General features: G+C 34.2%; 2 protein-coding genes and 1 pseudogene across 2 annotated transcripts; 2 read left to right on the top strand and 1 right to left on the bottom strand.

The window, feature by feature from the left end:
* Nucleotides 1–131: 131 nt before the first annotated feature.
* LOC112786500 (uncharacterized) lies at nt 132–3046 on the bottom strand. Its single transcript, XM_025829871.1, has 4 exons — nt 2850–3046; nt 2278–2362; nt 1389–2184; nt 132–1297 (listed from the first exon to the last, which is right to left on the bottom strand). The coding sequence occupies exons 1-4, from the start codon at nt 3044–3046 to the stop codon at nt 132–134; spliced, it is 2244 nt and encodes a 747-aa protein (XP_025685656.1).
* On the top strand, nt 2685–8705 carry LOC112786735 (thioredoxin domain-containing protein PLP3B-like; annotated as a pseudogene).
* Nucleotides 8706–9826: 1121 nt separating this feature from the next.
* Nucleotides 9827–12506, top strand: LOC112786846 (protein CHROMOSOME TRANSMISSION FIDELITY 7). Its single transcript, XM_025830218.3, has 5 exons — nt 9827–10388; nt 10465–10560; nt 10647–10715; nt 11048–11382; nt 12252–12506. Exons 1-5 carry the CDS (start codon nt 9969–9971, stop codon nt 12439–12441), a joined length of 1110 nt encoding a protein of 369 aa, XP_025686003.1. The 5' UTR covers nt 9827–9968; the 3' UTR covers nt 12442–12506.
* Nucleotides 12507–13105: the final 599 nt, after the last annotated feature.

Below are 13105 nucleotides of genomic sequence, written 5' to 3'. Positions count from 1 at the left end.
GCTTTTTAGGTGGCAAAAACATTCGGACAGTGTCGCCTTGTATGTCCTGGTTGCCTGCAAAGGCTGCACTGTTTACCTGGTCCCGGCTCAATCTCGTCCATCTCATTCTGAATCCTCGTAGACACCGGACGTCATTCCATTGTACGCCGTAAGAGGGGGTTGGGACGAACACGTTGTCCTTCATACGGGGGCCACATCTCCTCGTTCGGCATTGGCTGGAATTCCATTTCGTAGACCCGAAATACGTTCTCAACCCGGTAAACCACCTCGACATATTGTTGCCACTCCAGTCTCGCATATGCGCAAGCGGCCAGAGCATGAGCACAGGGGTAGTGTAACGCCTGGAAGTAACCACAGTCACACCTGCGACGCTCAAGGTAAACCCAAAATCGAGACTGCACCCCTACATCTGCTATCTCATCGACTATGAATATGGAAGTAGCTCTGTCGTACGACGTCACTAGCATCTGAGAAATTCCCTCACGGTTCGCTAATATCACTTTTTGCAGGAACTGCGAGAACACCTGACCGCATGCAATCTGCGCTTGTGCTTGTCGACCCTTGATGACGAATAACTCATTCAGGCGATGGTAGGTAGACTTGACAATTGCACAGACTGGTAGATTTCTAGTGCCCTTGAGGACGGAGTTGATACACTTAGAAAGATTGGTCGTCATGTGACCATATCGTCGCCCATCATCACGGTGCTGTAGCCATTTAGGTGGCTCTAACCCTCGGATCCAGGCCATCATCTGCGGAGATGTTATGGGATCCTCGCTACTGATTAATTCCAGATAGTACTGCGCCTGCTCTTGCGTCTTCGAATACGCGGCATTAACCAGGTGTCTTTTGGCTTCCTTACTCTTGAAACTGGTTGCAAAGTTGGAGGCAATATGTTGTACACAGTAAACATTGTGTTCCCATCCACACCCATCCCGCTCCAATGCAGCCTTTATTGCTGCATGCCTGTCAGAGATAAGCAAAACTCCTGGCTGAGTCGCTACATGCCTCCTCAGATTGGTAAGGAAGAAATACCATGAATCTGTATTCTCTCTTTCCACAATTGCGAAAGCGACGGGTAGAATGTTGTTATTTCCGTCCTGTGCTATGCCCATGAGAAGGGTGCCCGCGTACTTACCATACAGGTGTGTTCCGTCCACTGAGACCAGGGGCTTACAGTGCTTGAAAGCCTCAACACATGACGGGAACGACCAGAAAACCTGATGAAACATGACACTATCACGGTCTAGAGTGTTCCCGACATAGTACGGCCGCATTTGGAGGTCAACAATTGTCCCTGGTTCGAAAATGCTTACTTAGTCAAACATATAAAGGACTAAATGGACAATGAATAGCAAAGACCAATAAGAGTGCAATGCAAGTTATACCTGGGACAAAAGCTTGCAGCGCATTGAAGTATCTACGCAACTGGTCATACGAATCGTCCCAATCACCATAGATTCTGGCGATTGCCTTCTGCTTCGCGTGCCAAACCTTTTTGTACGACACCTTGTACCCATATGCTGACTCTACCGCTCCTTGCAACACCTTTACACAAATCGTCGCATCAGCAAGCACCATGGGGAATATATGTTGGCAGATGACATTGCTATCAAGTTGAGCGTGATCTTGAGACATCGAACTTGCCAAGCAACTATGAGGCCCTTGGTATTTTCGAATTTCCCAAAATCTAGAAGACCTTGTCTTTGCGACCCGTACCATCCAACGACATTGATCCCCAAACTGCTTGCATTGACACACATACCTACTTTGGTCTGACTCTACTACCTTGTATTCTGCACTCCTACGAATGTTGTAGTTTTTGACTGCCAGTATTGTTGTTTCCCTGTTGAGAAACTTCAACCAAATCTCGAGCTCCATCTCGCCTGACAAAGCGTAGCTGTTCGGTCTGTCTTCTGCGGTACTCGAATGCATTGCTTCAAGATTTAAAGACAGGTAGTGTGCTGGTGTTCTACAGGATACACCACCACCTCCCGATGCGACATGAGTTGGAGGAACAAAATTGCCATAAAGAGGCTGGGTTTCCGGAACGGCTTCTGCCTCATCACCGCTGAAATCTTCAATCTCATCTTCGTCAGACGTTTCTGCAATACCAGAAGTAGGATACCTATCGAACCCAACAAGGGTGGAAGGGGAGGGGCGTGCTTCACGAATATCTGCATTCTATTCCCGCGTTACAAACGCATTAAAGCTTGGACTACGGGCCCTACTGGTATCCCGACCCGGAACAAAATCAGCCGCTCCCAGATTTCTTACACCCTCCACATTATTGGAACTGGATGAGCTTCCACCAATATCTTGAAGATTCAGACAAAGCTCCAACGAATAAATGCTTCCTATGCTGCGATGATAAGAAAACATCATTGAAACATACTGATCAGATTTTATCTGCATTTTTTTATACGCAAATGAGTTGGCCATTGCAACTGACATCCTGTAAGTCAGCTTTGTGATTTCTTTTTTTCCAACCATTCCAGTATGCATCAGAATCTGATTCTTCAAATCTTGCAACGATGTCTGTGGCATAATTATTATCCAAAGTGGATCATCACAAATAAATGTAATAACTTCTGCCGAATGAAAAATTTCTCCATTAGGATATATAATCACATAAACGTTCTCAGAAGCCATATATACAGCAAACCAAACTCAATACCCACAATTTTTTGAGAGGAAGAAGGTTGTGACGTTGAGAGCAATTTTGGAGTTGGAGGAGAATGCAGATAAAATGGCTCCTTCCGTGAATGACCCACAAGCGTTTATATAGGCAAATTAAGATCCCACTTCGTTGGCAGTACACATGAAGTGCACCATCTCGCGTGTAGTACCTCTGTGTTGGAACCAATTCGTGGCCGCCTCCCCTGATATCGTCATTTCGTGGACGCCAGCCACTAAATGGCTGCGCTACCATTTTGTGGGCGCCGCTCAAGAGGTGGCCCCTGTTGCTGTCAGGCCCATTTCGCGGGCACCACACCTGGATTGACTTGGAACTCCATTTCGCAGGCGCCGGCCTTAAGTTAGCCATGCGCAATTGTGGAACAATTTGCTTCGGTGCTTATTTTCGGAATTAAAGTTTTTTGAATATTTATTTATATAAAAAAGCCAGGCTTCTCCCGTTCCCTGGTTCGAAAATGAATCCGAACACAGTAAAGTCCACTTTGTCAAATCTTGCCTTTGGAAACGTAATGGCTGCAGCCGCCCGTGATTATCAGAAGGTTCATTATCTAATTCTTCTCATTACATTTTTTCATTTTCATTTTCACTCAGTCGTTTCCATTCAATAGCTGTATGAGAGATCCTAGGGCATTTTCCTTGTCAACGAGATATCAAGTGTGAGAGGTGAAGGTCATAAATCCATTGCCTTAAGGTTTTAGGTGAAGATTTGGCATCCTAACCCTGTTTTAGTTAATGGCTTAATCCGTTGGTTGAAGTCGCCGTTGATGTTTCTAATACTAGTTATAATATTTTTACAGTGCTTTGGACATTTTTCCTTTGATTCTGTAGTTCAATATTTTTCTCTGAGACAGTTGTTTTAAGTTACCATAAATTATGTTAGGGACATTATGTGTCCACGCGCTGAAGCTTTTGTGACAGCATATACAGTATTAGGGCTTCTATGATTAAAAAGTCTAAAAGTTTGATCTTGTGCACCCAAAAGAAAGAATTTTAGCAATTTTACAAATAAAAGAGAGAGAAAATAAAAAAGCCTATACAAAAATCCACACAAACCTAAAAGAGGTTCTTGTGTAAAGAGGCGAGCCTGAGATAAATTATTCATGTATCTTCTTCTATCAGTTTAAGCTTTTGGAACAAGTGATTTCATGGCAGATTATTTGTTAGAATTGTGTGATTTGGTGGTTCTGAAATTAATGTCTTGCTGCAGTTCATCTCGCACATCCACCATACAGTATTTGACTGTTCTTTTTAATGCTTAAATTCTGCTATACACTTGAAATGTATTTTTATTTTCTTGCACATCAAATCGAACTAGGTGTCCATGGAATTGAACTGCCTTGTTTTTTCAATAATTTGAACCTTTGATGTTGTTGAAAACTTGAAACTGTTCTGCAATTATCTTTTTTCTTCTTTTCTTGTTAAGTTGTTCTTATGGCAAAATATTTAAGAACCTTACCATAGTTGATGATGAGCAGCTGATTAATCTGTATAGGCAACTCTTATAACCACAGTAACACATACATTCTGTTATGGCATTCATAGCACACACCTCACGCTCATAGCACAATAGGTGTTTCATGCTGATGTGATCTGACTAATATTATGCTTCCTGCAGGAATTGCTTGCACAAGAGAAGGCGCAGGCATCAAGTTCTTCTAACCAGGAGGTTGACCTTGATGATTTAATGGATGAATGATTTGTAAACTTCTCAACCTTGTCATATATGTTTATTCGTGTACACCTTAGAATAGATTTTCTCACGTGAAGTTTTCACATGACCTTGCCATGTTTTAGTTTGTACCTTCAATTAGATGCTGATGCAGTCCCTTGTTCATTCTTAATTAGTGTTGAAAATCTGTACGTGACAAGATCATGTGAATATTTGACATGAGAAAATCCATTCCCGATATTCTCCCTTACTAATTCAAATGGATATATCAGGATCCTGAGTTGGAAAAATTGCATGCAGATAGAATTGCAGCTCTAAAGGTATGAATATTTGTATTCCATATGTATCAGGATTCATGACAATGTTATTATTTATTAAATACCTCAGTACTAATTACTAGATTTGTCTTGTTAGAAAGAAGCAGAGAAACGGCAGGAATGGAAGAAGAAAGGTCATGGGGAGTACAGAGAGATAACTGAAGGGGATTTCTTAGCTGAAGTCACCGGAAGTGAGAAAGTGATTTGTCATTTCTACCATAAGGAGTTCTATCAGTGCAAGTATGTTTTCTGGGTTTAGACTTCAAGACATCTCTTGCCCCTTCACCCTTTCACCAAAGCACATAGATACGAAGTTCATCAAGCTTGATGCAGAGGTCAGCATTAACACTTACATTATTATTATTTGCAGTAGAGAAGATTTTATGTTTGACTGTTTTCTCATCATTAAGCCAATCTAATTGTGACATTAGTCTTATTACTTTGACATCACTGTTTTGCTCTTGGTAAAGAAATCGCGTAAAAGTGTTCTTTGTTGATAATGGAATTCAGCATGCACCATTCTTCGTCGCAAAACTGGCAATAAAGACTTTGCCTTGTGTCATACTGTTCAGGTGCGGCCTACATCTGTTACCTCATTTAATTGAGTGCTTTTAATATTCACAAAGCATATTGTGTGTTGCTGATTTCATAAAAATTGAAATACAAATAAATAAAAAATGACTATCAACAATCTTTACTCTGCAATAGACTTTTTACATTCCAAGTGCCTAAGACAATCATGGTTTTTCCTTAGTGACTAATTGTTAGTAGCTTTGTAGAAACAAAAAGGATGATGTTGTCAAACCAGTTTATACTTCATCTATTACTTATTATCTAGGGTTAAAAGATCGCTCAATCTTCAAATTGTTCCCTAAAAGATTAAATTAGTCATATTAGTCCTGAAAGATAAAACTTAAGTCAAATTGATCATTCCGTCAGTTAGGACGTGTCACATTAAGTGTCACATAGCATGATGACATAGTAGGTTAATGTTATCATTGTTACGTGTCACAATATGATTGGTTGACGTGTCAAGTCAGTGACACGTGACATGCCACGTGTCATCTAACATGTCATAAAGTTATTTAGAGTCAAATTAGTCTTTGAAAATACACACATAAGTCATCTTCATTTCTAAAATTTTAAAAATTGATCAAGCTAGTCCTCATATAAATCTCTTTTGTTTTTTTTCATAATATTAAATTTTTAATATTTTTTAATACTACTAATTTTAATATTATTTTCTAAACCTTAATAAACAAAATTCTCTTTGCATAAAATAATAGAAATATAGATTATTACAAAGTTATTTTGTCATTTATATTTTAAAATTTTATATTTTCAAAAATTTTTTTGTAATGAAATTTTTTTATTTAAATGCTTTTATCAAACTATTATTAATTATATACTTACAAATTTAATTTTTTTGAATTTCACTAAATAAATATAGTAGTTATTTTAAAATTTAAATCTTTTATTTTATTTTTAGAATTTAAAAATTTTTTATTTTTTAATTTATGTGGTAGAACTTAATAATTGAAAAAGCAGGCTTGTGCGTTCACTCGTTGAATCTTATTATGTAGTTCTTTTTTAATATCATTACTATTTAGTTATCATCATTTCTCTCTATCTTTTTAATTGTCAGATTTAAAAATAAAAAATTGTTAAAAAGAATTTTAAACTAAAATAAATATAGAAAGATAAAAATGGACAACTAGTGATAGATTGAACTAAATTTTGGGTGAGATCTAAAAGATTAAAATTTTAAAATACTACTATATTTATTTAGTGAGATCCAAAAGATTAAAACTTTTAGTATATAATTAATAATAGTCTGATAAAATTATTTATATAAAGAAATCTCACTACAAAAAAACTAGAATTTGAAAATGTAAAATCTGAAAATACAAATGAGAAAATAACTTTGTAATAGTTTGATTATTTTTATATTTTATCCGAAGGAAATTTTGTTATTAAGGTGTAAAAAATGAAATTAAAATTAGTAGGATTAACAAATATTAAAACTTTAATATTATAAAAAAAATAAGAGACGTTTATATAACGACAAATTTGATCAATTTTTAATATTTTTGGGACGGAAATGACTTACATATGTATTTTTAGGGATTGATTTGATTATAAATAAATTTATGACATGTCAGATAAGTCGTAGCATGCCACGTATCAATGACCTGACACGTCAACTGATCATCTTGTAACATGTGGCATTAACCTATCGTGTTATCGTGTCACGTGGCATTTAACATGACACGTCATTATCTAACCAACGGAAGCACCGGTTTGACTTACGTTTTATCTTTCAAGGGCTAATATGACTAATTTAATCTTTTAGCTTTTTAGGGACCAATTTGAAGAATAAATGATTGTTCAAGATGAATTTGACTATTAATCCTTATTATCTAATATCTATTATCTGTTACATATGTATAGGGGATTCTCGCATTTGTGTCAAAATCCAAAAATGATCTCTCTTTAACTTCCCATCTTTTTGTTAAGAAGTTATTTGATGATGTAACTCAACAAGACTTACACATGTGAATAACTTTTTATAGACTCAGTTTTCTCATTCATCTGTTAAATTAAGACATTTTATCATATAGATTAATTTTGCAAAAACATAAAACTTCATTTAATTTTGAAGTATAATATAGTTTTAAAAGTACAAGTAAATATCTACTTTAAGATAACTCATTTATTGATGTTCGAATTTCTCGAAATTTGATGAGTTTGATTATCAAAATAGTATGACATGATTCAATGGTTGAATTGATGAAATTTAGAATACATTAGTGTTTCAGCATTGTAAGTCAATAAGATTTAAATATGGTGTAAGTGGACCCATAGTATTTTAAAAATAACTGCCTATATGAACTAGCTAAAATAACTACCTTTTTTTTTTTTTTTAATACTAATTTTTACCATTTTCAACTAAATAATGATATCTTTTTTATCGACTGATATGCCTATCAGTCCACCTTTGTAATGTGTATAATAGTAATAATTATGGAATAGTCAAAATAGCAAGTACTTTATTCTTCTATTAAGAGGTCTTAGGTTCAAGTTTTATAAGAAATAATAAAATGTTATTTTATTAGTACATGAGAAGGCTATTCTATGGAAGAAATTGAGTACTAAATTCCCCCGAATCACCTTTATATATAGAAGATTAACAACTTAATATCTCAATATATTGGCTATGGTGTTTCTTTTTCTCAGGCAAGGCATTGCGGTGGATAGATTGATAGGATTTCAAGATTTGGGAGGGAGAGATGATTTTTCCACAAGAACACTGGAAGCTCTGCTCATAAAAAAAGGTAATGTTTGCATTGCATTCCTTTCACTTCTTATGGACTGGAAAGTTCTCTAACTGTTGGTTGACAGGCATAATTGATGAGAAGAAAGATGACGATGATGAAAATGATGGATATGATGAAAATACACGCAGAATGGTCAGATCATCGGTCGTTGCTGATTCAGATTCTGATTAAAATTAATCCATTAATGGGGTCATGAAAGTTTTAAAGTCAAGATTTTGCCTTGTTCATGTTTTATTTTTCATGATCTCTTGTATAACCAGTTTGAATTGCTTTAGGGCCAAACCAAGTTGAGAGATGTCCACCCAGTCAAAGTAGGATTGTTATTTGAAAGTTCCTTATTAAGCCATGAGTACAACATTTCATATACTAGAGTTTAATTTAAACTTTTAAAAGAGTTTTTCATGGTTACCCATTACCAATCTGATTCATGCGGTTAGATTTAAATAGTGGGTTTAAATAGTATATGAAAATTAACCTTTTTATTTAAGGGTAATGTTATTGTATAGAAAGAATTTTTTTCTACACATGTAGAAGACAACGATACATCCGAATTTACAAAAGGTCAGGGTCGTGTGTGTTTAAGGGGACAACCCTTGCATTACCCCAAGGAATGTACATGTTGGAAGTGGTGATTAGCATATGACTAGATGTATTTAATATTTAATAAACAAGTTTAAATTGCCATTACTATGTGGGAGTGGATCTTCTCCGGTGGAAAAAAAATTAGATAGTGTGTAGTGTTTGATCTCACTATTTATTGTTCTCTTTCTCTTATTAATTTCTGGTCTCACTTATAGAATTAAAAGTGAGAGATCACATTTTATTCTCTCCAGTAAAAAAAAATGGAAAGGATCTATTTCTTTAATATAATATGCATCTTCTTACGTGGCAACATTAGGATTGAGTTTGGTTTAGAGAATAAAACAAGACACTGAGAATATGAAACAAAAAATAGAAATACAAAAAATAGTATTTTTATATTTTTTTGGTGATAAATTAAATATAAAATAAATAAACAATAAAAAGTTCAATTGACTTTTATTTTTTTCACACAATTTAGAATAAAAAATAAAACAATAAAAAATATAATCATAAAAATTTGATAGTGATAAATTGATAATAAAAGAAAAATAATGAAAAAATAAGTTGTGTTTTTATTTAGTATTTTTGTGTCCTTTCTAACAAAAAAGACAAAAAAAAATACTAATTCAATATTCCAGAATATAATATTTTTGTTTATATCTCATTTTTGTCAAACACGATTTTATGTTTTTGTATTATATCTCAATATTTTATCCTTCTAAATAAATGCACCCTTGTTTGTTCTTTGTTGGGCCTAAGTATATATACATATTTAAAAGTTCAATGTGCATATTTATACACATAGTTACCATAACCAAATTAGTAATCAAATTGGCTAGACTACTAAATCATCAAATTATTAGTTTAATTGGTGAGTGATATATTGAACTGATTTAATTATTATATATTATTATTTAATTATTGAATTATTGGTTAAATAATTATATAAAATTTATTTTTTAATTTTCATAACAATTATTTTTTTATTTTTATATTAAATTAGCTATTATTTTATTTATTAACTATTATTTTTATTTGATCTCTTTATTAAATGCATTTACAATAAAATGGATCAATTTAAAAAAAAAAGAGAGTCTAATGACATCTTAATCAAGATAACAACACTGACCTATAATAAAAGTTATAAATTCAATTGTAATTATTCTCTCATTTTATTAATTTTTCACTGGAGAATAAAATTAATCTTCTTTATTCAAAGATACAATACAACGAGCGCGGGAAACAAAAACTGGCAACCTGACTCGAAAATTTGATGGTGGTTTTGGCGGCAAATATGAATCACAGTGGGTGGCTTCAGATTCTGAACTTAGAAGAGAATGTGCATATTCCATTGCAAGAGAAGAGATGCAGTCTAAAATAAGCGCTTTCTTCAAATCTTCTTCTTCCTCTTCAGCTTCAGCTTCAGCTTCTGCTTCTGTTTCCCATCCGAAACCCCTTCCCCACGACAATGACGATCTTCTCACCACGTGGGAGAACACGAAGCATCACATCTTCATCACTTACACCAAGAGAACGCGCCCCAACCCTAAGGCTGCTTCTTCTTCCTCTTCACCGTCCACCGCCGCCGCCGCCGCCATAACCGGAACAACTGTCGTTAAAAACAAGAAGAGGAGCTACGCCCAGGTTCATCTCGATTTCGGTCAATCCGATTTCCTCTTGCGAACTTGTTCCACCTGCGGCTTCAATTTCACTCCCGGCGACCTCGACGGCGAGAAGTCGCACAACGATTTCCACAAATGCTACACTCAGGGGATCCCTTTCAGAGTAATTTCAATTTCAATTTGTACTTGTGTTCATTCTATTGATGATTTGATTCCTAATTGGTATGTTTTGTGTTTAGGGTTGGAGCAATGAAAGGGTTCTGATGATGCCAACCCTCAAAACGGGTCGAATCGTTTTGGTCTTGGACACTGACCCTCCTGCTCACAGAAACAAGGTACTTTTCGATGTTTCTTATCAACATTTTCACTCTTCTTTGCTGATTTTTGGGTAGCGTAATTGGGATTTTGTTGGTGGTGGCAGGTTGAAGATGTGGTGAGAATGATGGAAATTGAGCTTGGAACTGGATGGATTCTTCATCAACTCTGTAAGGTTGACCAATTCTTACTTCCGTATCATCATTTTTCCCCTTTCTCATAGCTTGAGAAGTAATGTTGAATCTGTTGACAAAAATTGAAAATTTTAAAACGGCTAAAGTTCATTTTAGTAAGTAGATTGCTATTGTTACAATTCACCAATTCAAGTGTAATTCATAAAAAGCGCTTGTGTAACCTATTACTTCTTAGTAGTTCTTACAAACTTATGCCTTTATTTTGCTTCTGTTTGAAATTCTGTTTCTATTGAACAAGTATTGGGGATACTATAATATTGAGTGAATATATCTCAATGATTTGTTCATTGGTGTACTCTATGTATTTGTGCAGGTCTATCTGTTCATATCTCAGCATAGGATTGTAGGGTGTCTAGTTGCTGAACCAATCAAAGAAGCATTTAAAGTGATCTCTTCTTTTACCGGACATTCTGATATTGGAAAGAAAAGGGAAACAAAATCAACCACTCTCCAGTTTGGGAGCATAGTTTTTCAAAGAGAGGTCAAGAAAAGAGCAGTTTCAGCGAGTAACTCTGATGTGATGGAGCTTGGTGGGGCAATCTTCTGCGAAGACAAGGCAGTTGCAGGTGTTTGTGGCATTCGAGCCGTTTGGGTTACTCCCTCCAACAGGAGAAAACACATTGCAGTCCATATGCTAGATGCAGTGAGGTAAACTTATAATAGTTATATAGTAGGTCTATATCTCATGTGAAATTATGCTGCGTTTGTTTGATGACATCAAACACTAATACATAGACACGGTGGTACACGTCCATCGTTTGTTTGCTGAGACACGGATTTTTGAAGGACACGGTGACACACAAATATACATAAAATACATGTATTTTGTGTCTTTAAAAAAAGATGAGACACGGAAACACATTGATGAGACACAAATATTTACTCTTTTATCCTTAGAAATTTACTCTTGTCCTTATTCCATTGGTGATGATATAAAGATAAAATTGATATTTAGTTTATATTATGTGTCTTGTTTAGTATCACCAAACACAATAAAATTTTTTTGTATTTGTGTATATGTCTCTTTGTGTATTTGTGTCTGTGTCTATGTATTTAAAAGACAATAAACAAACGCAGCTTTAAAGATCATTTGAACCAACTCATGGCAATTCATTAACCAAAAGTTCCAACCTCCAGTACATGCTAAGAATGATGGAATAAGCAATACTCCATTTTCTTTTGTCTATTAACTATGGAAATTTGGCACATTCTTATATCTATGTACCAAATTTTCACAGTAATAGATAAAAGAGAACGGAGAGATTATTATGTTTCCGTACCCTAAAAGGAAAAACGATGTCACATTTTACAAGTTTTAAATACTACCTTTTGTTTAGGAGTGGATATTGCCACTCTCAATTTGACAAGATTTTATTGTAAACGTTTGTTCTTTTGTATTGAGAGTGATAATATCCTCCCCCTTGGATTTAATCTTGTTTATTCTTAATCTTAAATAAATTGTACAGAACATTGATTTGTTTTCTTTTGCCAATTTGCCTGTTTTGGATTGATGGCAGGAAAAGCTTCTGCGCTGGCTCTGCACTTGAGCGCACTCAGCTAGCTTTCTCTCAGCCAACCTCATCTGGAAAGGCATTAGCTTCTAGTTACACTGGCACTGGATCATTCTTGGTGTATAAAGCTGATAAAACAGTTGTAGATAGAGAAAAAGGAACCCAACAAACAACCCATACTTTGATCACTGATTAGTAATTAAAAACTACCTCTATTGTCTGTTTACTTATACTAATTTATGCTATTATCCTTCCATATAATTTTGCTCAATTTTCAATCAGTCATCACTTTTTTTAAGACTAGCTTATCACTGACTTAATTTTGTTATTAGGGAAACTTTTATAAAATATAAAATTTTTAATTTCCAAAATAAATTAAAAACAATTATTTTTCAAAATTCAACTTTCTTGTGTTTTTATAAAGTTCACCCATCACATCTATGAACTTGCCTATAAGTTTGGCGAATTTACTTATGTTTTTAGTTTTTATAATTAATTCAATTTTATTTAAATAATTTAAAATTATAAAATTTTTATAATTGGAATTAACAATTTAATTTAATTTAATAAAAATAAAAATATTTATACTATTGTTAATTTTAAATTAAAAAATAAATACATTTATATTATTTTTAAATTAAAAGAAGATATTTCTTTTAAATGATATGAAGATGTTTATTTAAATTAAAATTTTTAAAATAATAAGAATACGTTTATTTAAAAGTTTTTAACATAAAATTATGAAGTTAAAAAAATACAAGTTCGTTTATTTTTTAAGTTTAAAATTAACCTTTCAAATGGTTAATTTTTTTAAACCAATAAGTTATAATTCAAATGACATATTCTTTTTGTATTCATGT

Source organism: Arachis hypogaea, chromosome 20 (assembly GCF_003086295.3).
Source record: "Arachis hypogaea cultivar Tifrunner chromosome 20, arahy.Tifrunner.gnm2.J5K5, whole genome shotgun sequence".
NCBI lineage: Eukaryota > Viridiplantae > Streptophyta > Magnoliopsida > Fabales > Fabaceae > Arachis > Arachis hypogaea.
The sequence above is the reverse complement of the archived record's forward strand: the minus strand, read 5'-3'. Positions and strand labels throughout refer to the sequence as shown.

Bases quoted from the DNA above. Each gene is read 5' to 3' on its own strand.
- LOC112786500 (XM_025829871.1), bottom strand. From the start codon at position 3,046: ATGGCTAACTTAAGGCCGGCGCCTGCGAAATGGAGTTCCAAGTCAATC. The intron at 2,363-2,849 runs GTACTACACGCG...TTATCATCGCAG, and splicing joins GAATTGGTTCCAACACAGAG to CATAGGAAGCATTTATTCGT. The intron at 2,185-2,277 runs GTAAGAAATCTG...ACGCGGGAATAG, and splicing joins GTTCCAATAATGTGGAGGGT to AATGCAGATATTCGTGAAGC.
- LOC112786846 (XM_025830218.3), top strand. From the start codon at position 9,969: ATGCAGTCTAAAATAAGCGCTTTCTTCAAATCTTCTTCTTCCTCTTCA. The intron at 10,389-10,464 runs GTAATTTCAATT...TTTTGTGTTTAG, and splicing joins CTCAGGGGATCCCTTTCAGA to GGTTGGAGCAATGAAAGGGT. The intron at 10,716-11,047 runs GTTGACCAATTC...GTATTTGTGCAG, and splicing joins TTCTTCATCAACTCTGTAAG to GTCTATCTGTTCATATCTCA.